This window comes from Athene cunicularia (assembly GCF_003259725.1).
Source record: "Athene cunicularia isolate RWA chromosome 1 unlocalized genomic scaffold, athCun1 chr1_part2, whole genome shotgun sequence".
NCBI classification, from domain to species: Eukaryota; Metazoa; Chordata; class Aves; order Strigiformes; family Strigidae; genus Athene; species Athene cunicularia.
In genome coordinates, this window is record NW_020799092.1 from 14139025 (window position 1) to 14164013 (window position 24989).

Genomic DNA, 24989 nt, shown 5'->3' on the forward strand with positions numbered 1-24989 from the left:
CAAGGTTACATTAGCAAGGGGAAAAAGGACAACCTTGCCAGTGAGGTTAGCAGTAGCACTGTCCCTTTTTTAAGCATCCTTTGCTGTTACAGATTTTGGTGGTGTTCCATCTTTAGCTGCTTTACATTCTTTTCTTTATTAATTATCTTTCTGCATGTAGCACTTGAGATGAGTCTGGCAACCATCACCACACTATATTATAGTTGCATGTCTTACAATAACAGACTGAGGGAACTGGGCTTGTTCAGCTTGGAATGGAGAAGGCTTCAAGAGACATGAGCAGACTGCCCATACATATGAGGAGGTTGTCAGTATGACAGCCAGGCTCTTCCAGCGAGAAAGGGTGTAAGCTTAAACAAAATAGGATCAAATAGGATAGGAGGAAAAATTTTTCCACTATTAACACAGTCAAGCAGTGGAACAAGTTGCCTCAAAAGGTTGTGAAGGCTCTGTCATCTTCAGTTCTTCCAAGACTTGGCTGGATAAAGCTCTGACTAAGCTGGTCTGAGCTCTGAGCTGGCCCCACTTTGGGCAGGAAGTTAGAATAGAAACCTCCCAAGGCCCCTCTCACTTGAGTTAGCTTACAATTCTATTTACTGTCTTCCAGCACCCTTCCTGAAACCAGGGCTGGCAGCCTGACCCTTATGCTTTATTTATTTGACATGATTACTGAGGTGTCACTGCTGCCACCTAATCAGCTAGATGGATCAATATCAAAAATAGCACAAAACAAGTTTATTGCCAAGTCATGTCCAAAAGCTGAAAGGCATGATGGGCCCTGACTGATACCAGGGATTCCACAGAGCAAAACAGTAAACTACTCTTTAACCAAAAAAGGGAATAAACCATGGTAGATTAGGTTCTTAGGCCTCTTTCTGGTCCAAGGATTTGCTGCAATTACAGCCTTCAGATGCTAGTTGCTTAATGTAGCAAAATCAACTTCTATTTGCTGGAATGGTTTGTACTGGTGTAGCTATAGGTACCAGGAACACATCACTGGGCTGAGCAACAGTACTGCATGTAATAAGAGTTAGGGATTTAGGGACTGGCGTTTGAAAATTATGCTTTCAGTTACACTTGACCAAGTTTTCTAAATGTACTTGCTCTTCCACAAACCTATATATCAACAAAAGAAGAGAGATGACTGTCAGACATCATAATATCCTTTAATATTACTGAATGCAACATGTATTATATTCTCTTCCATGCAATTTGACCTGAACTTCAAATAGATTCATAGAAGACTGGTTTATTTCTGCAACACTTAAAATGAGTGTGGCTATGACAAGTGTTAAATTGTAAAGTAAACATAGTCCTTACGGTCGCCCAAACTTATGAGGTTTTACATGTCACCAGATACATTTAAGACCACCCTAGATAAACCCTGCTACTTTCAGATGCAGAGTCACAACACAGTGTGATACCTGCCCTATATAATGCAAAAATTACTAGTATTTTTAAAAGTTTAATGTAGAAGTCATAGAAGTGTCACAAGAAGTTATACTGTTTCGAGAAAGCCAACGAACATGACTTGTAATTATGTGACCACTGTTCCATCATGTAATAAACTCATTCTACAGTTCTAATCTTTTTTTCTTTAATATGACTACAGTTAAACAATATATAAATGGTTGTTATTTTCAGCTTCTGGGGGCCACTGGAGATGTAATAAACTGCATATAGCACAACATTCTGCTAACTCTACCATCCTGAGATTTATATACTCAGACAGTAAATTTGGTCCTATTTCACTCACAGCTATGCTTATGAGGACCAATGTTCTGTTCCCTAAAGGTATTTTCATGCAGGAACACAGGCAAAAGCCAGGGCAAGTAAGTATTTGTCCATATATAAGATTCTTTTATTGGTCATTACTACTATTCTGAAATTTTTTAAGTCACCACAACAATTTCAAATCAAGTTTATGTTCACACTGTAGTTTCGGATGTGTAAAAATCCAGCAAATATTTGATGGTAAATAAAACCAGAAACCTGCAGCATCAGTAACACTGAAAGAAAGGTACCTGCAGTTTTTCATCCAGACCTAGCAAAAGCACATGGTGAAAGGAGATTGTCTCTTACGACTTAAAATACATTTGCCTTGCCGTTAATGCCACTCCATTTGTCAGTTGTCTGCTGACTTGTCAGATTGAAGTCCCAACTTTACAAACATTTCTGGATGTGTTAAATACTATGTTTAGGCTTGGTACTTTTAGTTGCAGCTATCCTCTCAGACTACAAATCAGAACACAGACTTAAATTGGGTTTGTATATGTAGCCAAGATGCTAAAAGATGCTAAATAGTAGCCAAATCTGATACTTCAAGGAGGCTGAGCGATGACAGTGCAATATTAATTATAGTTTAACTTTCCTCTTAATGAAGTATGATCAGCCATGCGAAGACAGGGCTCTAAGCAGAGACAGTGGGGAAGCCCAGACTCACAGGCAAGGACTGGAATGGCGATGGAGACCTCTGGTGGGAACAAGGCGGGAAGTAATCTGGTGCTACAGAAGTCACCAGCTATTTCTCCAAGGTGCTTGTTTTCCGAAAGAACTCTCCCATCTGTAAACTTTACACTTGTACGTACACAATAAATAATCAGTAAACAGTCCATGTTACTTGCTTGATTTTGTTTGATATGATTAGCTGCTCTAAAACATCTCGGGAACGATCTGCAAAAGAACCAAGGAAATTCCTGTTATTCATTCAGAATATATATAGGTGGTATTTAGAAATCAGGTAAACAGCAAAATTATTCATTTATATATCTGCATTTACACTTATCTTGCTATTACAATATCACAATTCAGATATATCTTTAGTAATTCAAAACCACTCAGTTCTTTCTGCAATCACATAGCTATAAAGCATCACCAACCAACCAAACTTAAAAAACCTAAGTTAGATCATAACCCCTCTTCAGCTTGTTTTTCAGGCTGACCAGTCCTACTCCATTCCACTGTTTCTTGAACGGATGCTGTTCCATACTTTTGGAATAAAGTAGGGGTTTAAGATGTTAACATATTTTTCTGAAGTCTTGTCATCAACTTTGGATCTTCATCAGCATGTTGTCAGGGGAAAAAAAAGGAAAGAAAAAACCTCCAAACTCTAAGAAAGAAATCCCACTCTGAAGGTTGACATATTTCAAAGCAAATCTCTCACCTTGCTTTGAAAATCTGTGTAAGATTATTATCTAGGAAGTTATTGTTTGCTTCAGATTATTTACAGTATGCTTTTCCAGAGAGCAAGACACTATCAAGAAGTAATTACTCTTCTTACTTCCTGCATGGTTTGACCTACCTGTGATCAGTGGGCATCCATGGAACAGAAAAATGTGTATCTTTGGACAACAAGTGAGGACTGCTTCCACAGCAACATCTGTCAGATTCACACAGCGTTCCATATGGATCTCCTGTTAAGAAAATAGTAGTAACAAAAGCCTGTCTGAGCACTCATAGTTTTGGAAGCAGAGCTTTCTTTGTCCAACCATTTTCAGAGATCCTCACCCAGAAGAAAGTATGACTTACTGCTCCTCCATGCATTGACCCCATATATGATCCTGTACAGATCAGGAAAATACCCTCAGGAAAATAAGACAGCTTTTCTATGAAGAGTCAACACTAAAAACATAAACCTGAGTTTTCCCAAAACATACCATTTGAGACAGTAAGAAAACTCTCCAGCGAGACTCTGTGGTGTATGAGTCCCATCAGTTTTCTTATGACACACATTCTCCTAGCAATTTGTTGAGAACAGAACCCAAACTGAATTCTGGGGTTTCTCAAAACAGGCAGGATTCATGAGTCTCTACTGAAGTTCCCAATATCTATCTATCTATCTATCTATCTATCTATCTATCTATCTATCTATCTATCTAATCTCCTAAAAGAAGTCTAAGAATTTATTGCAAGGCTAGACTAAAACCTGCTCTCTTCTTCATTTCTGTGAAGTTGTAAAACTAGCACTTCTTGTATGTGCTAGAGAACAAATAAATTCAGTATTAACAGATTATTACCAACTCTTTTTTTTTTTTTTCCCTCTAGAGTGCCTTACATATTAATAAATATAACATACAGGAAAAAATGCAGAAAAGAGACTATCAAATCTAATGCAAACAGGATTTGGGAAAATATACTTTAGGAATCCTGGAGTAAAAATAAAAAAGCCCCGTTGTTTTACTGTGAAAGAGCATCTTTCCCGATTATAAACTCCAAGAAACTTGAAAGAGCACAGAAATGAAAGGGACCTTTTGTAATAAATGCAACTTTGTACTGAATGATGATAGAGAAAACAAGAACTGTATTCAGAGAAGCAAGATATACAAAAGCTGATATATCTATAGCTTTTAGTTCATTTTAATAAGTAACTGAAATGTGGAATCTGAATGCCTCTGAATGAAGTAAGAAGATTTATAAATCTGCCTGCTAGTTACAGCTTGAGTATTTTAAGACCCTTCTTTTTTTCACATGTACCTGACATTAGATCACTGTCTATAAATTTGCACTTCGATGGTACAAAACCGAGGTAAGAGGACTGTAACACAGACAAGAAAGAGTTACACTGAAGAAGATTGTAGCAAATAACTCCATATTCTCTACTAAATTTCTTTTTCTTACTGCTTGCGAACCAATGGACCTAAACAATTCTAGCTGTTCATACTGATAAAACCATTATATTTTGCCTTATTAAAACTGCACAGACACACCCCCCTCCCCCTGAAACCCATCCAAAAACCCAAATGTAGTAAAAGCACTTAAATACATGGCTTTTAAAAAAGAAGAAACAAGTACTGAGCTCAGGGAAATGAACAAGCAAAATCCATACCACTATTCAGTCTGGTGTGACTGAAATTTCCCATTAGTTTTTCTGAAATCAAAGCCCACCACCTCAGCATTACTTTCATGAACACTTATTGATGAAGCAGCAGGTCTTACGTAAGCTACCTAACTTGTTCTTCCTGATCTAGTACAACTTCCACAGGCTTCCATGTGCAGCACACACAAAACAAAGCCTATGCACTTTCAAAGAAACAGTAACTACAGCGATGTGATTAGGAAACACCAAAGGCCACATTTTGCAAGCTGGAAATTTGTATTAAAAATAAATGCTATGGTTTGAAGAAAAAGGGCTTACATACAAGAATATAATTCTCTATGAACTGTGGGCAGCAGTAATACAGAAGAGGGAAGGTAATACTGACAGAGCAATTATACCAACATTACTGGAAAATAGGTCAAAACCCTCTAGGAACTCCCTAAGAACCTTACAGAACCTCACTCAACAGCAAACCCAAAACTTATTACAATATTTGTGTTTTAAGACATATGTACTGAAGACTTTTGAGAGTAACCTAGTTCAAATGACCTAATCCAAATCATAGTGATACCCACTGCTTTACATTTATAGGCTGAATACAAGGTGTCTTATGAAGACTATCTGCATAGACCCAGGGTTGTTTAGAGAATCTGTAATCAGTGTTGCTAGAGCTAAAGGTGTAACCAGCTAAAAGACAAAGATATTTTCAAGTAACTTCTAGTATACAAAAATAGGATTTCTCAATGCTATGGTCTGAAAAATAATTTCGTTTTGTACCACAAGACTCATCAAGACTAAAAAGATTGTCCAAAATAGACAAAATCAGCTGAAAAAAGCCAAAACCCAAATCTAACTGTTCACCCTCCAAATAAAAGAGTAACAGTTATATTTTTTCCGAGTTATTATTAATGTCAATTGACCCAGATTTTGTATTTTGTTTAGGGTTCTTTGTTTTATTAAACACTAGAAACTAGCAAAAGTATGACTTGTTTTCCATCTTGGTTTCTAGATGAACAGCTTGGATTCAGAATCAGCCTTCAATGAAAGCAAAAACACACATGCAGATAAAAAATTTACTATATAGAAAAGTAGAAGATCATTTATGGTAAGAGATATTGGATGTCTCTTCTCCTTCATTTTATTACTGTCTCAGTGCCTAGAGAATCTTTATGCAAAGACAACTTCATTTTCACAGTTGCTTTCATGAGTTAAGAGATTTACCTCTGCAGAGGTGCTAATTGATTCTTAAATCCATGGAATTACCCACATTACAGATTCTGCCTCAGTGTCCAACAGAATCAAGAAATAACTCCAGTGAAATAAAGGGGAAAAATTAAGCATTCATCTGCATTTATTGTACAACTCTCTAAAACAATGTGAGTTAAAATAAGCATACTACATTCAACAGAAGAAAAATATTGAAAAGACTGAGGTTCTCAAAAAGCTGGTCTGAGGCACTGCTACAGAGAGACAGAAAATACTTAATTCATAACCAAAATCAGAGCAAGGGTATACACAAACAAAAGCAGTCAATAAAAAACATCCCTCAGAAGTAATACTGATAATAATAATAATAATTAAAATTTGCTGGTATTTGCTTTTGTTCATTTCATTTCATTCTTATTAAGTAAGTTACCTTTAAATTCTTTGAACATGTTCCACTCACTAGTGCTACAACGCCATCATCTGTCACCTAGAGAAAAAAACCACATTGTTATTAACAATGGATTAAAGTTCATTTTTTTCAAACACAGCTATTTGGGGAAAAAAAATATTATTTACTCCTTGCATTCACTGAATACACTTAAAATTACAGTATTTTCTTCCCAACTAAGCTTGTGGAGAAAATTAGCCATGTATGTTTTTTTTCAGTTTATTAAACACTGTTGCATTTTACTGCCATGGGATCCAGCTTGGCTTTCTACCTGGATGTTTTCAACTGTGTAACTGCTATTTCTGCAGCTTCCTTGTCTCATTTACCAGTGAGTACACTCTTATGGTCAGAGCATGGCACTTTTAATTTATAAGGTTTAAAGTACTTCTGCTCTACCTAGACCAATTTTTCTCCTGTTTTCAGGACTGATGGAGATTTTCCTGAAGGAAGTTTCTTGGATTGGGGAAAAAAAAGTAATCACAGCAGTCTTTTATCTGCTATCTTACTTTCACTTATCTTGAAGCAAATCAGTTATGTAAGGCAAAAATTCCTCAAACAAACAGTCTTAGAGCAGTCATCATACACTCGCATTAAAAGGTTTATTGGCTACAGCCAGCCATGAAGCAATGATTACCTGCAAGAGAGGGGAGAGAGACAAAAGACATTCCTTACCTTAGAAAGGCAAGAAAGGCCGATTTATTCATTTGCTTCCAGGAACCAAATTCATTAAACTTCCTCCTTACTTCAAAAGCTGAACTGGATATCAGATCTGTCACACAGGTTTTTTCATAGTGCTTATATTGTCACCGAAGGACCAGGATAAAAACTTATCGACACCGATTTGATGCAGATAAGCAGACACTTATTGATGGCCGGGTGTGTGGGTGAGTGCTCTCACCAAAAATGCACACCAAGCACAAGAATCATACAGTTTATATATTATTCAATCACACATACTCATTAGGTATTCATACATAAACACAAGAATCCCTGGAAATCATTATCATACTTCCCTCCTTCTTCCAATTCTGTGCACTAAAGCTTAGAAATCTCTAGAAATGAGTCTGGGGTGTAATTTGGGTCGGTGGCCCATGAGTCGGTAGTTGCGATCTCCCCCTGCCGGAATTACCTATTACCTAGTTTCACCGTTCCTCGGCTGAGATCCTTAAACTGTTACAGTTCATTCTCCCCAGTTCTCATTAATTTTGGGTTGTGGTACATCTGAGACATTATCCAATGTATTCTAGGTAATAAATTATTCTGTGTCTAGACATCTCTCTAACAACTTCAAACAGAATTATTTTCAATTATAAATCTAATTACCTAAGCAGTACCTAGGTGTACCTAGTAAATGATTACTGACCAGTTCTTCGGCCTTGGTACAAGGTTATACAGAGGAATTCGTAGTAGCATTGGTTGCTGGTTAAATGTGCAAAATACAAGATAAATTGTGATTGGTGTCAAATCACTTACAATATTAGATGGCAGGAACAGTAGTCATCAAATACATACAGTCAGGCTCAGCTGAGTTTGACAGCTAGAATCCAGAGACCACAAGCTCCGTTTCTGTTTGAAGATTTGATTATTCCCATTGCACAAATTGTCTTACTGCCTTCTGGCCCTCTATTGCAAGTCTACTATACAGAACTGTAATAGAAAGGGTCAGACCAATGCGAATGGAGAGTGGACAGAAATGTCCCAGCATGGAGGCACACAAAGGCCTGTAAGAATGGCTGGTATTCTCAGTACCTAGCTTAGGAGGTCATCAAGATGACAGCATATTTAGCTCCCCAAGACACCCAGACCAGGAGATGAAAGGCAGTGAATGAATAAATTTTAGTAACTCTTTCAGGTGGGACAGAATGGAGAGAGTAATCACTGTCAGTTCCTAAAGGGCACATCCAAAACCAGTGCAGGGTCACCAACCTAAAACCAACCCAAGAACAGTGATGAAGGTTTGATAGGCTGTGTCCCTTATCCTTCATGTCATCAAAACAAACCTGGATCAGACTGCCTGGTTTGTGCCTGAACTCTGGAGAGACCATCTGAATGCTACTGTCATGATGTTTGTGACAATATGATTATGACAGCGTGAGAGAATGAAATCAGTTTTGTATTAAAACAAAGTCCCCTCACTTCCCTGGATGAGCTCAGAGTAACCACTGCTATACTATTACTACAGTGTTGCAGTACTGTTTCCCACTCTGCTGAGTATCTATGTGCATTGTCTGTAATGCCACATCTGTGCATCCTCATCAAGGACTGTGCATCCTCATCACTCTTACATTGGCGATGTAAGGGATACACTGTCACATTGGTACCAAGCCATAAATACATCAGCTTCTTGGTACAGACCAGTTGTCACCAAACTCTGTATGTATCTCTAGCAAAAGCTTACACAGCCCAGTACCAGCAGTTAAGTACATCAGCAACCCAGCTGGTCCTACATGAGAAGTGTCTGCACAGATAAAACAGATAACCTGCAACTTGGCTTCTGCCAACACATTTTGCAGAGAACTAAACTATCCCACACCCTAGACAGAAAAGTGTCGCAGTCTGCACAGTACTTTCAGGCAAGATTCTTCCCACAGTTATTTGCCATACACCGAGACAATGAACATTAAAGAGGAAATGTACTGTTTGATTAGTGCAGGGATTTGGACTCTTGAGTCTGTTAACACTGCTGCGATTTAGAGCACACTAGAACTAGAGCAGTAAATACAGGGTTTTGTATAAACCCTACCTCCTCAGAATGGTAACATAAGCATACTGATAAGTAATGAGAAACAGGTTTCTTAGATGGTCCTGGGCCAGTGTAGCAGAGTTCTTCAGGCCAAGCTTCCACTCATACTCTATGTGTGCATACAGTGGACACAGAGCTACATCTCCTTATTAGTTCAATCCTTTCCTGGCTTCACATGACCCATTTCTTGTTATTTTGCACCACTTCTATACCTTCTACTTACTGTACTTCATCTCTGCAGACACCAGATGAACCTATTTTTAAAATGGCTACATCACCTTGAGGCATTTGGCCCCTCTAGTCTAGCTCGTATATGCTTCCTTGTTTCCACAAGTGCCTGTTCATTTATTTTCAGTGCTCTCACTGTTTACTCTTTCACACAGCTTTGCCATTTCCACTTGATGTTTTTACTATGCATTTTGGAACTCAAACACAAGAATATGGTTAGGCCTTGCAATCTCTACAGGTATGAGCCATCCACAGTTTCTCTACTTTATCTTAAACTTACTTCGTTTATATCTAGTATATGTTTCTATTTATTTTTTAGTCAAATGAAGTTCAGAATTATAGTGTATTAGCACCATATGATTATCAGAAAGGAATTTAAAAATATGGAAATATTTAGTTACTCAAGAAGCTTTCATCTCATTTAAAACATATACAGGGAAACTCCACTATTTCCTATAAAGGAAGAGAGAGGCAAGGAAACAAAAAAGTAATGAAATAAATTTGAAGAAATAAATGATAATAATAAAAATTACCACAGAAAATATTTACTTTTGATGCCCTACTTCTGAAAAAACTGAAAGAAGAACAGCATCTAAAATAAGAACCTGCTATGTGTTTTCCAGATCTGACACTTTATTATGAATGCTCTGTGCTTGACTCAGATGCAACATAATCACTCACCATCACAGACAACTGAAGGCCATTCTTACTGCAAAAAATCCCTTCCCTCACTTCATTATCTTGCTATAATTGTTAAGTATGTTATAGTAGTGCTGTTGCAGCTGAGTTTCCATTTCTCATGCTAAATACTAACTTCTGCTAAAACCCCTTACCTGTCCTTTCCGACATTTTAAATGTCATTCTTTCTGTGTTGACTCCATAATGTAATTCCGACAAGCCATTCAGAGAGCACAGACACTCTTGAACTAGAACTAATTATGGAGTGTTTACTTGTACTAGGGTCTTATATTGCTTGACATCCTGTACTATTACTATTCAGGTTGGTTTGTCCTAACTGAAAGCAGACAACAATCTGTCCAAGATTCTACTTTTTTTAAATGAAAGATTTTGGATTACTTTACTGCTTGAAGAAAATTATGACACTAAATAAAGATATTGAACAAAAATCTCCAATATTAGATAGATTCTAATAAAAGGTTATCTCTGGTCCACAATAAATGCTTTAATACCAAAATGCATATTTTTCTGGTTACTAAGACACAAAATATGTCTTTCCTTTTCCTTGAAAGGAGGAAATTGGAAGTGAACTGTGGTCCTAAATCTTGTCAAGAGTAGAGCTAAAAAGATCCCCTTTCAATTTTATCATGACAATTCTAAAAAATAAGTCAATTAGCCAATTGCCACCAACCTGAGTAGATGAAAAGTCTACACTGTGAAGAAATTTGCAGTTTTGTCCTAGTGCCTGAAGAGATGCATCCATGATGCCTGAACAGCTGCCCAAGTTCACAATTTGTAGGAACTGGCAGTTGAGCGCAAGAGCAAGAATTCCACTGTCAGTTATATCACAGCACCTTTTAAAAGACGCTTCACGCAAGTAAGGACAGGATAAGGCCAGTGCTATGACACCTGTCAAAGAAACAGACCAATTTAAAGAATCATTCATTTTATAACATAATCACCATGCTGAATCCAATGTCTTCTAGTCCTTGACTGTTCAACTTTTATCTCATGCTGTGGCAGCAAGACTCTGTACAAGGAAGTAATTTTGCAGTTGGTTTCTTTTAAGTCAAGGATGAAAAGAAGAAAATGACAATGAACAGTGATAGAGTTGATAAAAATTTCTAAATGCTGAATTCTCCTCCACACTGCAGAGGGATACCTGAGGGATATTATATACATGAGGTATCACCTCAGTGAGTACATAAAAAGAAGCTGATAGTTTGAAAGCAGACTGATGACAGTGCTAGGTCCCGCTGACAGTGCAGTGAGTATCAGGCCAAATGCAAGGTCATGTCCGAGGTCAGTTCAAGAAATCAGAACAATAGTTCAGAAGCAGGACAGGAACCAGGTACACCTATGACACAGCTCAGGTCAGGACTGAAGGTGCAGTTAGGCAGCTGGTGTAGGCGGGCATGGCAGGTGAGACCAGTCATGGCCATTAGGGTCTGCTGGTGCCCTCAGAGCCCTCACAGTTAGTAATAACCAAAATATTTGCACAGGAGATAGTCAATAAAATAAAAGTACATGAACTACAGTTGCAACACATGAAATGAATTAATTTCAAGGATGATGGAAATATGATGATTACAGCAATACAGAAAATTACATCACTTCTGGATAGGCAGAAATAAAAAGTTGAATGGCATTAAGATATGTTACTATGTAAGAACTTCAAAGAAACGTATAAAATAGTACTTGCTTCAGTCAGAACCACTGAGCAAATGTTTCCTAGTAATGATAGGGCTCAGATATTTCTGGATGTTGTAGCCAGCAGGTTTCTTAAAAGAAACCCCCCCACAAAAATCGTGACACCCAAACAAACCAAACAAAAAATCCCCACCTGTTACTGAATTAGTAAAAGGTAACTCTGCTTTAAAATGGGGTGGTTTGGGGTCTTTCTTCCTGTATGTAATTGAGATGAGTGATAAAGAACTGTTCCAGCTTAACTTAAATGCTTCAGAGTTGATTCTCAGTTTAAAAAGGGCTCAATTTATAAGTAGGAAAGTTAGTAGTTGGATGGACTAGGAACTTGCCAATAAAAAAACAGATTTCCCAGTTTTAATTGCAAAACAATCAAGAATCTCTATCCTAATATATGAAAAGTGTACATAAAGAGCTCTAGGCTTAGCTGGTACTTTAAGAACTGTACTAGAAATCAGCAGACAGATGAAGGCATGGAGGGAAGACCATCGCAAACTCTATCTTATGGGTGAAAAAGTATAACAATGAGGTGACATTTAAGATAAATAAAATCAATTTTTAAAAAATTTAACCAATTACTTAAGCAAAAAGATATCACTATGCAGTGGTAAGAAAATACAAACCAAGACTCATCTAATGCATGGTACACATTAGCTCAATACTAAATTAATATTTTGCCTCAATTTTGAATAAGGATGGAGCAAAGGAGTAAGTGTAATCAAAAGACAAAACTTGTGCAAATAAAACTCCACAAGCTTAATTCTTTTAACACAACTTGAAACTGAAGGTTAAAATTAACAGCTGAAATCCTGAAGTCCTAAAGCAAGTCGTTTGGGTCAGAGAAGATGCTATAAAGCTGATTTATTAACAAATACATTTAAATAAAAAAGAGGAAAAAAGTAATTTAGGAGATCACAAGACTTATCTAATGATGATTCATCTGAACTTTCAACCCCAGTAGTACTGGTAAGGCTCTGGCATGGGTTTTAAGGAAGGAATAATTAAGATGAAGTGGAAAATATGATCAAATGTAGCATAGTTTTACCAGAAACCTGGCATGAGAGTAACCTTACTGCTCTCTTTTATAAGATAATCAGTGCTCTAGACCTATAATTGACACCACTGAAGTGAATTTTAATTAGTATTCATGTGGCCTTGGGGATTTTTGTAAGCAATTTTAACCCTAGATTTTTTTTTTCAATTTCCTCCACTCTAACAAGAAGAATAAAACAGAAGTAAGATCCCAGTTATCCGTGCACAGATAACATACCTTCTGAAGTGATTCCAAGTCTGTTTTCTCTGCAAGAATTTAAGTTGATCTTTTTCAGTTGCTTGCAGTTATAAAGCTGCAATAATGCATTATCCGAAATATCACAGTCTCGGAGATCTAGAGACTCTACAGCAGGGTGCAATATCTGTAAAGAAAACCTACCATTTCAGTCAAACTCTACTACATCACAGAACTTGCATATTTTTATCTAATATACTTGTAATGTTAGACTTCACATAGAACCTCTAAAAAATATTCACTAGAGGATGGGCTTAGCAGTCCTAGGAACTAAAACGCTAAAGAAAACTTGGTATATTTGCCACAACAGTTCATCTCCTCCAGCATGAACAGTCAGTTTCTGTGAACACATCTACAGTAGAAGCACATTAACACTACTATTTAAACAGTGGAAGTACTATTTTGACTGTACAGTTGCTAACACTAGTGCTTCTGTCAGTACAGATATGTTCACCAAGTATAATACCTTCAAACTTACTAGCACAATTTTGATGGCAGAAATCTTAAGTGTAAAAAAATTCTGTGATCAAAACTTAAATCCGCTGAACAGGTAAGGGTAATACTTGAAAGATATTCTGCCCCAGAGTGTTTTTCTCATCTACGCACTCTTTTTTCATAAACAAGCACCCTCATTATCATACCATGAGGAGGTATCAAATCCTCATTAAATAGGCTCTTTCACTCCCACAAGACCATAGGTTGGAGTTTTTGTGAAATCTTCCCCAAGAGGACATTTATGAAATTTAGACCTTAAGCATGGAAGGCTTCATATTTTAGGAACAACAGCCATATATTTTACCTCTAATTTAATTTTCAAGGATTCTCACTACTTTTCAATAAATACTGTTTATAGCCCTCTCTTGTGCAAACAAGCTATACCTTTGCTGAGCTGTCCTTCAGACCAATAGGCAAGTGTTCGATCAGGTTTTTACATTACCTTATATTGTTCCCTTCAGTTTGTCATTCCCTTACTTAACTCACAAGGATTAAAGCATATGGTAAATTTCCAAACACAAGCAAATATAACAGCAGAGCTGACAGGCTTGTTAAAGGTCTATTCCTTTCTCAGTTCACCATTCTAACAGGTACAATAAAGCTATTACAAGGAATACCACTCTTCTGATTTGCAAATATATAAAATGCTAAAATCTTTACTGATGAAGTCCAATAAACCTTCAGAAAAAAAGCAAAAACTTCTAGTAGATTATAATTGCAACCTTTAGTAGATTATAATTGCAACCTTTCTGCAAAATGAACAGCAGACCTCAGCTTTTTCTTCCCAAATGCTGAAAGCCTCAAGTGTGTCTATGCCACAAAACCAGCAATATATCCCACAGTACACTTGTGAGTAGTTTTCACAAGATAACATTCAGCTCTTTTCACTCTTATTTCTGAATCCATATCTAAGGAACTAAACAAGCCAAACTCAGATGACATACTTAAAGCCAAAGTGACTATGAACATTTATTCAAGATGTCTTCCCTGACTGCTAGCTTGCTTTCACAATTCCAAATTGCCTAGGACACAACAGAAGCAAGCAAACTGCTGGTTTTGAAGCCAACTGAGAAATCTTATAAGAAAAAGAACCATTTGATGGAAGGAATTCTAAATAAGAAATAATACTATCAGAATACTGCCTATTTAAAGTAGGTAGAGTATTAAGCTTCCTTAGCTCATGATTCTTCACATGCTCAGGTATTACTTAAGAGGTTTGCTTTCTGTTATTCACAGATTCATGTTCACTGAATGCATATACTAAAATCTAATCTGTCTCAAAGAAAATGGAATTTTAGATAGAGTAAGGATTGTCTACATGCAGAATACAGGAGATTGAAGTATAATATCCTGTGGACATATGCTGAATGGCTTTATAGATCTTTATGGTAAAAGTGAGTTGAAATAAGAAGTTTAGCATGCATGTCATGGAAGGCTGCTTCAAGAAAAAAGCAGAGTAAGGAAAAAAAGGCATGATAACACAAATCTAGGCAAGAAGAGGAGATGAAATAGAAGTTTATACATAAGTGCAGGTTAACAGAATTTCAACTGGAAGAAATTAACCTTTAAGCAAAATGCCTCAATGCCACCAAAGAAAGGACATGAGTAAAAGTAAATGAGGTAGCATAGCCTGGAAAATCGCAAAAACAGATCTATCTGCAATACTATGGAGACTAGAAATAAAAGGGCAGGACAGAAGCAATAGCAAGGAAAAAAAATTCCTTATCCATATGGAAGACTGAGACATTGTGAATGTGACACATGTAGAATATTTTGGTAATACATGATGTGAACAGGGAAAAATAAGAGAAGAGCTAAACAACAGAAGCTATTTTTGCTACATCGAGCAACAAGAATATCTGCAAGATGAAAGAACAGGAAAACTGAAGAGCAAAATGGTATGGAAAAACAGTATGAATTCAGATTCCAAGAGTGGCTCGCATTTTTTAAAAAATACAAGTGAGATAAACCTGGAAACTGTTAGCAAAGAAAACTAAGGTATAACATGCCCAAGAAAAGTGATGACAGCTAAAGATAGAATCACAGGAAATTGCAGGAATGGAGAAAGGAAAAACACATGAGAAAAAGAACCAGAACAGAATATCCCAGTGTAAGACGGAAAACGGTCTTCAAGAGAGGCACTGATCAACTGCTGAATGAAGACAAAGACAGATGAGATTTTACAAAGAGACAGAGGAAAAGGTTGTAACTTAAACTCTTTGGTTTGTTTCCAGACTAAAGATATCCTAATATGTTTTGTGCATTGATACACACACAATCATATGGTTTCAATTATATACATCTTGTAGGATGCTTAGACAGGATTACTTACTGACAAGACAGCCTAAACCAAATTTTTTCAATCCTAGTTTTCCAAAATAAGAGTTAGATTTTTACTCAAAGACTTATTTTGTACAATCAAAAAATGGTGCAAACTAAAGATAATATTTTTTTTCATAAGTTTTCCCCAGTACTTGTGATTCTGCCTCTAGTCTTGGCTTTGCTATTCTGAGAAACTGATACTATTTCCCTTTTCTGAGTTACAGGTCAAAGCAGAATGAACAGGGCGCTATTAATTTTCTGTTTCATGAAGGCCAACCTTTAGCTTTCCTCAATTCTCATGCCTCCCTTTGAGGCTAAACAAGATAACAAGTAGACAGATACCAAAACAGATGTATCCCTGAATTTACAGCTAACAAAAAGGAATTAACTGTTTTCATTTTGCAACACTGACACACATCAGTGAGCAAAAGGGATGAGAAAATTTGAACTACCTATTTCTAGACCTAGTATCATCACATTTCAAAGAATCAAGACTTAAATAAATTATATAGAGATCATATACATAATGTCAATAGAACATAACAGAAATCTAACAAGTTCCTGAAATCTTTTCATTACTAAATTATGCACTAGCTTCTTGAAATATACTACATTCAGAACAGAGGCTGGTTTGCAATAGAGCCTAGTTTCCCCATACTGAAAAGGGATAATATATGTCATATATATGATTACATAGAAGTCAATTATCGGTGAAGGGAGAATGTTCTTCATTTACTTGTCACTACAAACATTATCTTATTACTACTAATACAGGACTACTAACATCATGAAGTTTAAGAAAAAAACCTGTAAAGACATGGACAAAGTAAGCAGGCCTGAAATTATCTGTTGTCTCATGTAAACACTTTTAGTTTAGTTCATCCTTGTGTATTAAGTATCACAGACAGAAAAGTTTTGAATGTGTTCTTACCTCACTGATATTTGAATCAGTAATTTGCCCTTGCCTACTCATTAATTTAATCAGTTTATCCTTTATGTTGGGTGGCAATGACTTAATATCTGCAGCATATCTGGAAAGGTTCTTTGTCAAACACTGAAGGCATCTGAAAAAAAGGAAAGTTACAGTGCAGTCAAAAAGAGGTATTACATATTAGAACTAGAACAATCAAGCCATAAGATGACATCTTCTGCATCCAGCTATGCTGCCTCCAAACCTTATCAACTCCAGCTGTTCCATGCTACCACCAAGTCAGCTGTTGCCCTTTGAGGTCAACTGTCTGATCCTTCTGTGCAAGCATTCCCCAGTCAACTGCAGGCAAAACTGTAGCCTCATTCACTGCAATCACCAACCAGCTCACAAAATGAGTTTGCCAGTAGTATATTCACAAACTCTAAGAAAAGCCTTTTCACCAGCTAAGCCTCCACTTGGTAGGCAGTAAAATCTTTTGTTGGGACAGCTAGTTCCAGAGAAGGGACACCTTTTTCACCACAGTTAAAAACATTAAGGACATATTTTCAGATGTAGCATTTTCTTCACTGTCTAGTTTGCAGCATTCTTTTAATATGAATTGTGCTGTGTAACCCTGTGCTCAACCCTTTTAACTTTGTGTTTAAAACTAGATCTGATCACAGATGATTGTTACTTGAGGCAGAAATTTTTAGTGGGTCCAGTAAATCTCAGATCAACAAGCTCGTGGTCCTGCAAAGTAATCAGGCAAATAAAACAAGTGGACACATAGAAAATATAATATATAGGCAAAAGTGAACCCACTTGGAGTTTTACAAGGTATTCAAAAAGCATCATCAACAATGGTTCTTCAAGAAATTAATCTGTCCTGGGATGAGAAGGAAGGTTGGGTGAAATCCTGTCACAATGAGAAACACTGATTGGTTTGACTCATATAGCCATTCCTTTTCCAATACCAGTATTTAAGGCCTCCTTCCCCCAACATGCTTATTCATCAGAATGATTTATCAACCTGAAGGAAAGCCTGATTATCGTATACACTGGGCTAGAGATGCCAACACATGCCAATAATGCCAACATAGACATCATGAACACTCTGCTCCTGGGCACCTTTTGTACTAGTGTCAAATTCTGTTCCCTTGGCCAGATACTGAAACTTGATTTGCACAAAGTTTCCATCATGAGATACTGTTGCATGAAAAATTGCAAACAAATCTCAAAGACACACAGGGCTCACATACTATCTCTAAAGGAAGGACCAAGCAGAAATATGTATTAATAGGCCTACTAGAATCACAGAATAATGGGTGATAATTTAAGACAGACTGAAATCCTAGAATTTTATCTGTGTGAATGCAAGAAAAAGGGATCATTTCAGTCAGAATACGTTAAGAGACTCCAGAGGGTGTTACCCAGCCTGGGAGCACAGAGAGTCATAAAGGTTTTGTGATCCTCTTGGGTTAAATTAAGGTGAAACAACACCATTTGTCCAGTTAAAGTGTTTTACTTGTGGTAGAAACAGCTTAAACTCAGAAAAGGATAGTAAGCAATGTGGTGTCTTGTAAGAAAGAAAGAAAAGAAAAGAAAAAGGAAGGAGAGAACAAGAGTCCAGATCACCACTCCAGGTTTCAGTGTTGTCTCAGGTCCGGTAATCTTGGGTGGTGGGTGTACACACAGCAAGATTTTTTGTTGCCTTTTAAATTCATCTTATCAGCTGATTAGCATACTAGTCCAAGAGAGACAGGCATTCGAAGAACTCATTTCCATGAGAGATGAGGAAAAAGTGGGGCATGGGTTCTGTGCATAAATTGAGGGGGAATGGGGTGCATCAACTCCCTTGTCCAAATGAGCCAGTGATCATGATCTCCCCCAGCTTCCACAGATTTTTGCTGACTTCATGCTTCTTGGGCAATCATCTGGCTTCTTCTGGGGCAGGATGCTCACCTCTTACCAACATTATCACCTCTTCAACCTTTGCAAGGACAAGATCCTATCAGGCTTACACAGTAGAGCCACAAAGCATCGGGCTTACAATGGGGCTGGTGATTAGCAAGGCCGGATCATATCAGGTTTACACAGTGGAGCCAATGATCCCCCCTTTGAGGCTTATCTAAGGAGTCTGGCAATACAACTGCAAGGGAAAGGAGAGGTGCATCCTTCAATACACTCCACACTTCCTTGGGTGGTGTTCCTTAGATTAATCACAAAGGCCACAGCTTGTCCTTGAGGTTTTCTGTGTTGATGAACATTTGAGGCATTAATTCTTTCAGTTCATTACAGAGGGAACAGAGGTTTTTGGGAGAAAACATGAAGAACTTTACTTAAGCCAAATAAAACAGAGAGATTAGTATTATCCAGATATATGTGGAATAGTACCCAGGTAGAACACTTGAAATAATGCTTTTCAAGGTCAAATATACAGTATTCACTTACGCAATATTAAGTACTATAGAGGGACACTAATGGGGCAATCCTATTTTTTTAAGATTCCTTAGGCACTTTAATGTATCATAGTATACATAAAATGTTAACATCCCAACCTTTGCAACTTTAAATTACAATCACAGGCTTACTGAAACACCAGAGGCAACTCCAGGAAGAGTTTATGAATAGCTTCTAAGCATTCTGAGCATCCTGACCTTCAGAGCAATCACCAATCGTTTAATATGCTAAAAACCAATTGCTGGTCCTTAAGGAAGAAATTGCAACTCTCTGAAGGGAGATTTTATTATCAAAACCCAAAGTCCCTAGGTAAATGAGGAACATAAACTAGAGTGAAGCTAACCAACATCCAGAGATAAGTGAAAAGGTAGTATTTTGTTGTCTAGAAAATGCCAAGACTTTAAAAAGAATTACACTACACTAAAACTAAAATGGAGAGAGTTGAAATGAGGGATGAAGGGTAACACCTCACTGTCCCTCTCTTGCTTAGAAACCCAACATGAGTTCACATAAGTACTTTGAATTGGAGGTTCTATAATCTATGGATCATAGCTACCTGAATTAGATTCCCCAGGCCAACTTTTCTTTTTAAATCCTATCCAAAATGTTAAAAATGTTTTGCCTTTGTAGAATCAATATTTTTGCATTAAGTCACTCCACTAGTAAACCCAGAGAAGCTACTGTAACTACACAGTAACTTTACTGTAGTTGGCATCTAGACTTTCATGTGATCTGGATACACACAGCAATAACTAAGATTGGTAAGTAAAGACTATAATGCATTCACCTGGCAGACAGATTCCGTCCCAGTCTAACTTAATGAAAGAAAACACGATTCCTGTTTGTCATGGACAGGGAAAACTGAGTAGTGCTTTACTCCTGTAATGATCTGATAAAAGATCATTCCTTCTTGCAAAACCCCCAACTGCTTTTTTCCCTGATCCACATTATCACATTTGTTAGAGCAGCTGTTTATAGTTCAGAGTTGTCTACGAATTGTAAAATGTCATAACTCATTTGCTCCAAAGAGCATCCATCTCCAACCAAGAGATGCAGAACAGAAAAGGCCTATGATCTTTAACCTTAAGCTTTATGACAGGGTTAGAGTATCATGACAGGACAAATGTGTAATTTCCAATACATAAACCAGAAATTAGATATTTATAACTAAATATTCTACAAATAGTCTAATTCACATCAAGGTGAAGCTTATACTAAGTTATGTCGCATGAAATAGAATAGCAGACAAATGTCAGAAGTGGGACACATAAGAAGGAGAAATTAACCAGAAGAACAGATACTAAATTAGGTTTAATGGCAAATAACAAAATAGTCACACCTTCCTGCATTCTGTAGGGTTGGATAATTTATATCTATAGTAAGACCATAAAAGAAAGCTCTGCTTTCAAACTGATGCTCTACTTCTGTTCTCAGTTTTTGTTCATGCAGATGCACCCATCTGCAGATGTTCTGATGCCTTTGTAAGACTTTAGTTTCCTGAGACACTGACAGGTTAGATAACGCACTGGTCTGCAATAGGCTGGCTCCCTGTTAATACACAGGAGCTATCTATTAATGACACATGGAACAATCAAACCTGAGCAATATCTAACTATGTACTCTTGAAATGAGTTACACTTCTTTATCATGTAGTGACAATCTTAATTAAAACACCTTTAAATTTGATATTTCATTTATGTTGCTCTAAGAGTCTCATTTTTGATGGTATAAACTCTTGGTTCTGAGTTCATGTCTGGGCATGAGCACATCAGCTTAAAACACCTGCCAGTGCTCCAAGAGATTTGTAACAGCAGCCTCCTAAAAGTATGCCAGCTAAAGCTGTTACCTGCACAGCTGCCTTCTCCACCTCTGCAGCAAGCGTTGTTGCTGCTGGGCATCCACTCTATTTGGCAGGCCCTGCAACTCCTACACTCTCAGTTTTCAACCAAGCATAATTATGTAAACCAACTACAAATGTGGCATACCTCAATATGCCGGCCTTAAAACTGCATCAGCTAGGAGTGCATGTGTAAATTGGTCATTTCTCATGTTGGGAACAATAACTTCAGGGAACAAAAACTAATATAAGATATAACTTGAGCAAAAAAAATAAGGTCAGAAGAATGTTTCTAAATATTTCCAGTATGATGCTCTAGTGCATGTGACCTCTGGAGTCCTAATTTCTCTTTTGGGGCTGAGGGCAAAGGCCAACAAGCAGCAGACGAGCAGCACACACCATCAAGCAGCAGAAACACCTTGATAAATGCACTTTCTGTTAGGTTTGGAGATCTTAAAAAGAAGGACCTTATTAAAAGGACTACTTCACACACTAATTGATTTGTTTCAGTTTTTAGTTTCTGCTGTATGTTCTTCTAGTTAAACAATAAGTCTAAGGGTTAGCATAAGAAAGAAGCTTGAAGTGCATCCTGGCATAAACAGATGGCCATCACCCAATTTGTGTAAGACAAGAAAAAATACACTAAAATTACATACATTTGTTAAAAAGTTGTGTAATTATTAGTTTTAAGTATTAGTCTTACCGGTATAATAATTATATTGTCACATTAACATAGAAAATTGCTGCAACAGTACTAATAAAGTAGTGTAAAAAAAGATCAGTAACCAATCAAAAGTAGAAACTGTTTATGGTATCGAGCACTACAGTACATGTAAAGAGAAATTACTAGGTCTAACATCTAAGGTTAATCGTGAAAACATAAGCATATAGTGTAACACAGATCTTAATTATCAACAGATGAATCATGCACAACAAAAAAAGTCTGGGCGCTGTTTTAGTTTTGCAAAAAAAGAAAAGTTATTAGCAAGACAGAACCCTTGTAATTGATTTCTATTAGAAGTCCATCTGTCATTACACAACACTCTAACCGAATGTGAAGTCCAAAGAGGGGTTGAAAAAGCTAGTTCCACACCCCTTGTCTCCTCAGTCACTTTTTACTGCGCCTTCCTCATGCTGGCTCTGAAATTCACAGCTTCAGTGTGAGCTGCTCAGCATCTGATCTGAATGAAAATTCCTCTGACTAAAACTGTGAGGTAACAGAAATGATACTGCCAGAACAAGTGGTTGAGGGCAGGGGGCAGCAGCAGCCTAGAGTTAAGCCAAATTAGATTTAGCATACAGCCACAACTCCGGGAGTCCCTACAGACAACTTTTATGGAACATAATTTTGACTGGCACCAGAATGCCACCAAATCACAGCAAATTAAATACATACCAAATACAAACTCTAGAGAGGTCAAAATATTAAGGCTCTATAATCTGAAGCACACCACAGATTTAAGCAAGGAAAGAAGCAAGATTTCCAGTGTGGAAGCACATTAAAAAAAATGACTAAAGTTAGCACAGTATAATGAGGGCACCTGTAGCAGGTCACTGCAACGAGGAGACATCGACTTCAAGCAGAATCTGAGAAGATTTTAACCACCGGCCTCGCTTGCAGCAACCCATCTGTTAGCACAAGTGACCACGACATAACCTGAGCACACAGTGTTTGCCTTTAACTCATTCCCCTGGAGACGTGTAAGAATGCAATGCCTTCACCGACCCTTGGTGGCTGCTGGATGAACCTGGCTGACCGACTGTGAATTAAGGAACAGAGTTGAACACGGCGTGAAGGTTTGCTTGACATAACTAGACCGCTCTTACCAGCAGTATGAGTTAGTAAATACTGTGAGTTCTTGTTCTGGCTAACTGCAAACAGGGGCCTACCCCTCTGAAGGGGTATGATATATATCAAGACAGTTGCCTTTAGGCAGTATGCCATGCTATCTAGGAAACCATAAATTTTTGTAACCAGACTGCTTGCTTATCAGGGATTAACCACAGGATGTGTGGAATGTTTGATAAAATTGTTATATAAGCTAACTGAAATTCTGCCTCGGTGGAGGTGTATTTTGCAGGGTGCAGATCCTATTGTCTCCCCGCTAGTGAAAGCAAAAGTGCTTTTGGCTTACAGTCCATCTGTGAGTTGGTTCCTTAGAATCAACTGCAACAGAGAAGCCTGTGTTTGGTTCCAACTCAGTACAAATAGATTACACCATCCACAATCTTTGTCTTAAGATTAAACAGTGTATCTATACATAACATTCCTTTACTTAACTGTGAAAATGAAGAATAGTTGTTTACTTAAAAAAAAAATCTTACCAAAGCTCTAAAGACTACGAGCGCAAATGTCACCACTGAGTGGATCTGCGCAGCATACCGGTCAATATGAAGGGGCTTCTTTTATGCTGCAATAGCCAGGGTTCTCAGCATCAGAAAGGACGAAAGATTGCTATCACATTTTCTACTACTACTATGCAATAAAACAGTTAACTAGCCTTGAGAGCCCATGGCTTTCCTGCTGAGATCCCAAACGAACCAGCAGCTCCTCGGTGCAAAACTGCACCCTAACTTTGGCTAGGGTGAATCAAAAAGACTTTCCGAGCCCTAAGGGCGCTACGTCTGCACCTACCACGCATCTGCTCTCTCTTCTCTGATGGGTGCCTATTGAGTCATGTGAATGAGCAAGCAGTCCTTTGTCATACAAGGGCACACACTTCAGTTTTGTGCTAAATACATATTTATCATGACACATCTTGGTCACTGGATAAATGAGCTTTTCTGGCAATCCACCCTGAAGGAGGCAGATTGTCAGTATACTGTAGTACATAAAACCCAGTTGCAGCTAAAAACTTAATACAGACTTAAGATTTTTTTTTTTTCTCTTGAAGATACTAAGTGGCTAATACAGCCATGCTTGAATAGGGACCTGCAAATCTAGACTGAGTACTTAGTTCAAATTTGCAGAAAATACTCCAAACCCAATGCAGATACATGGAAATCAATGCCAAATGCCAAATCTCCTAGTTAACTCTGTCTTGCCATAGAATTTTAAATTTAGCTTGAGAGAAAAGCTTATCAAGATTAATCACATTATTTTCAAAAAGCTAGTTGACATTCTCAAAGTACATTACTGTTCTGCAGCTTAAACAATAATTTAAATTAGAAATGTTTTCACTGTTACTGTACTTTATAGGAAACAATAAAACACTTTTGGCTACACCAGGGCAACTATAATCTTCAGTGCTTTAAAAGAATAAAGGTCTAAAACTACCTGTATTGTTTGCTAAGCTATTTTTCTTTTATCTTGTCAAATCAAATACTTTATCCCTATGCTGTTTCTATCTCCCTCCTAAACACAAAGGAATTTCACATAATGAAAAACTCAAAGCAGAACACCATTCAGTAGATGCACTGGGGCTGGATGAAGCCAGAGATCCTCAACCATCCCTCTACGTCCAGATCTGTCAGGGATCATCCTGTTACCTACCTGCCGAACCCTGTCACCCTCACCAAACCGTATCACTCCTGTCAAACCCTGCCACCTGTCCCGTAACTCCTCTCAAACTGTCACCTCTGCCAAACCCCATCACCTACCCTGCCACCCCATCAAACCCTGTCACCTCTCCTGTAGCTCCTGGTGAACGCTGCCAAACCCTGTCACCTACCCTGCCACCACGATCAAACTCCGTCACGTACTCTGCCACCGCTACCAGACGCTGTCACCCGCTCTTCCACCCCCGCCAAAGGCCTGCCAACCCCCGTCCCCCCGGCCAGACCCTTCCCGCGGGCTCCCCCACGGCAGGGCCCCGCGGGCTGCCGCGCCGCGTTTACTCGAGGCCGCGGCCCCG

General features: G+C 37.8%; 1 protein-coding gene across 1 annotated transcript; it reads right to left on the minus strand.

The window, feature by feature from the left end:
- Window positions 1-468: 468 nt before the first annotated feature.
- AMN1 (antagonist of mitotic exit network 1 homolog) lies at window positions 469-24860 on the minus strand (the record flags this gene model as incomplete). The annotated part of the gene is made up of 7 exons (XM_026863549.1): window positions 469-2673; window positions 3302-3413; window positions 6453-6509; window positions 10811-11028; window positions 13094-13238; window positions 16860-16992; window positions 24736-24860. Coding segments are annotated over 7 exons (864 nt in total), but the record flags the coding sequence as incomplete, so codon positions are not given.
- Between the last annotated feature and the right edge of the window lie 129 nt (window positions 24861-24989).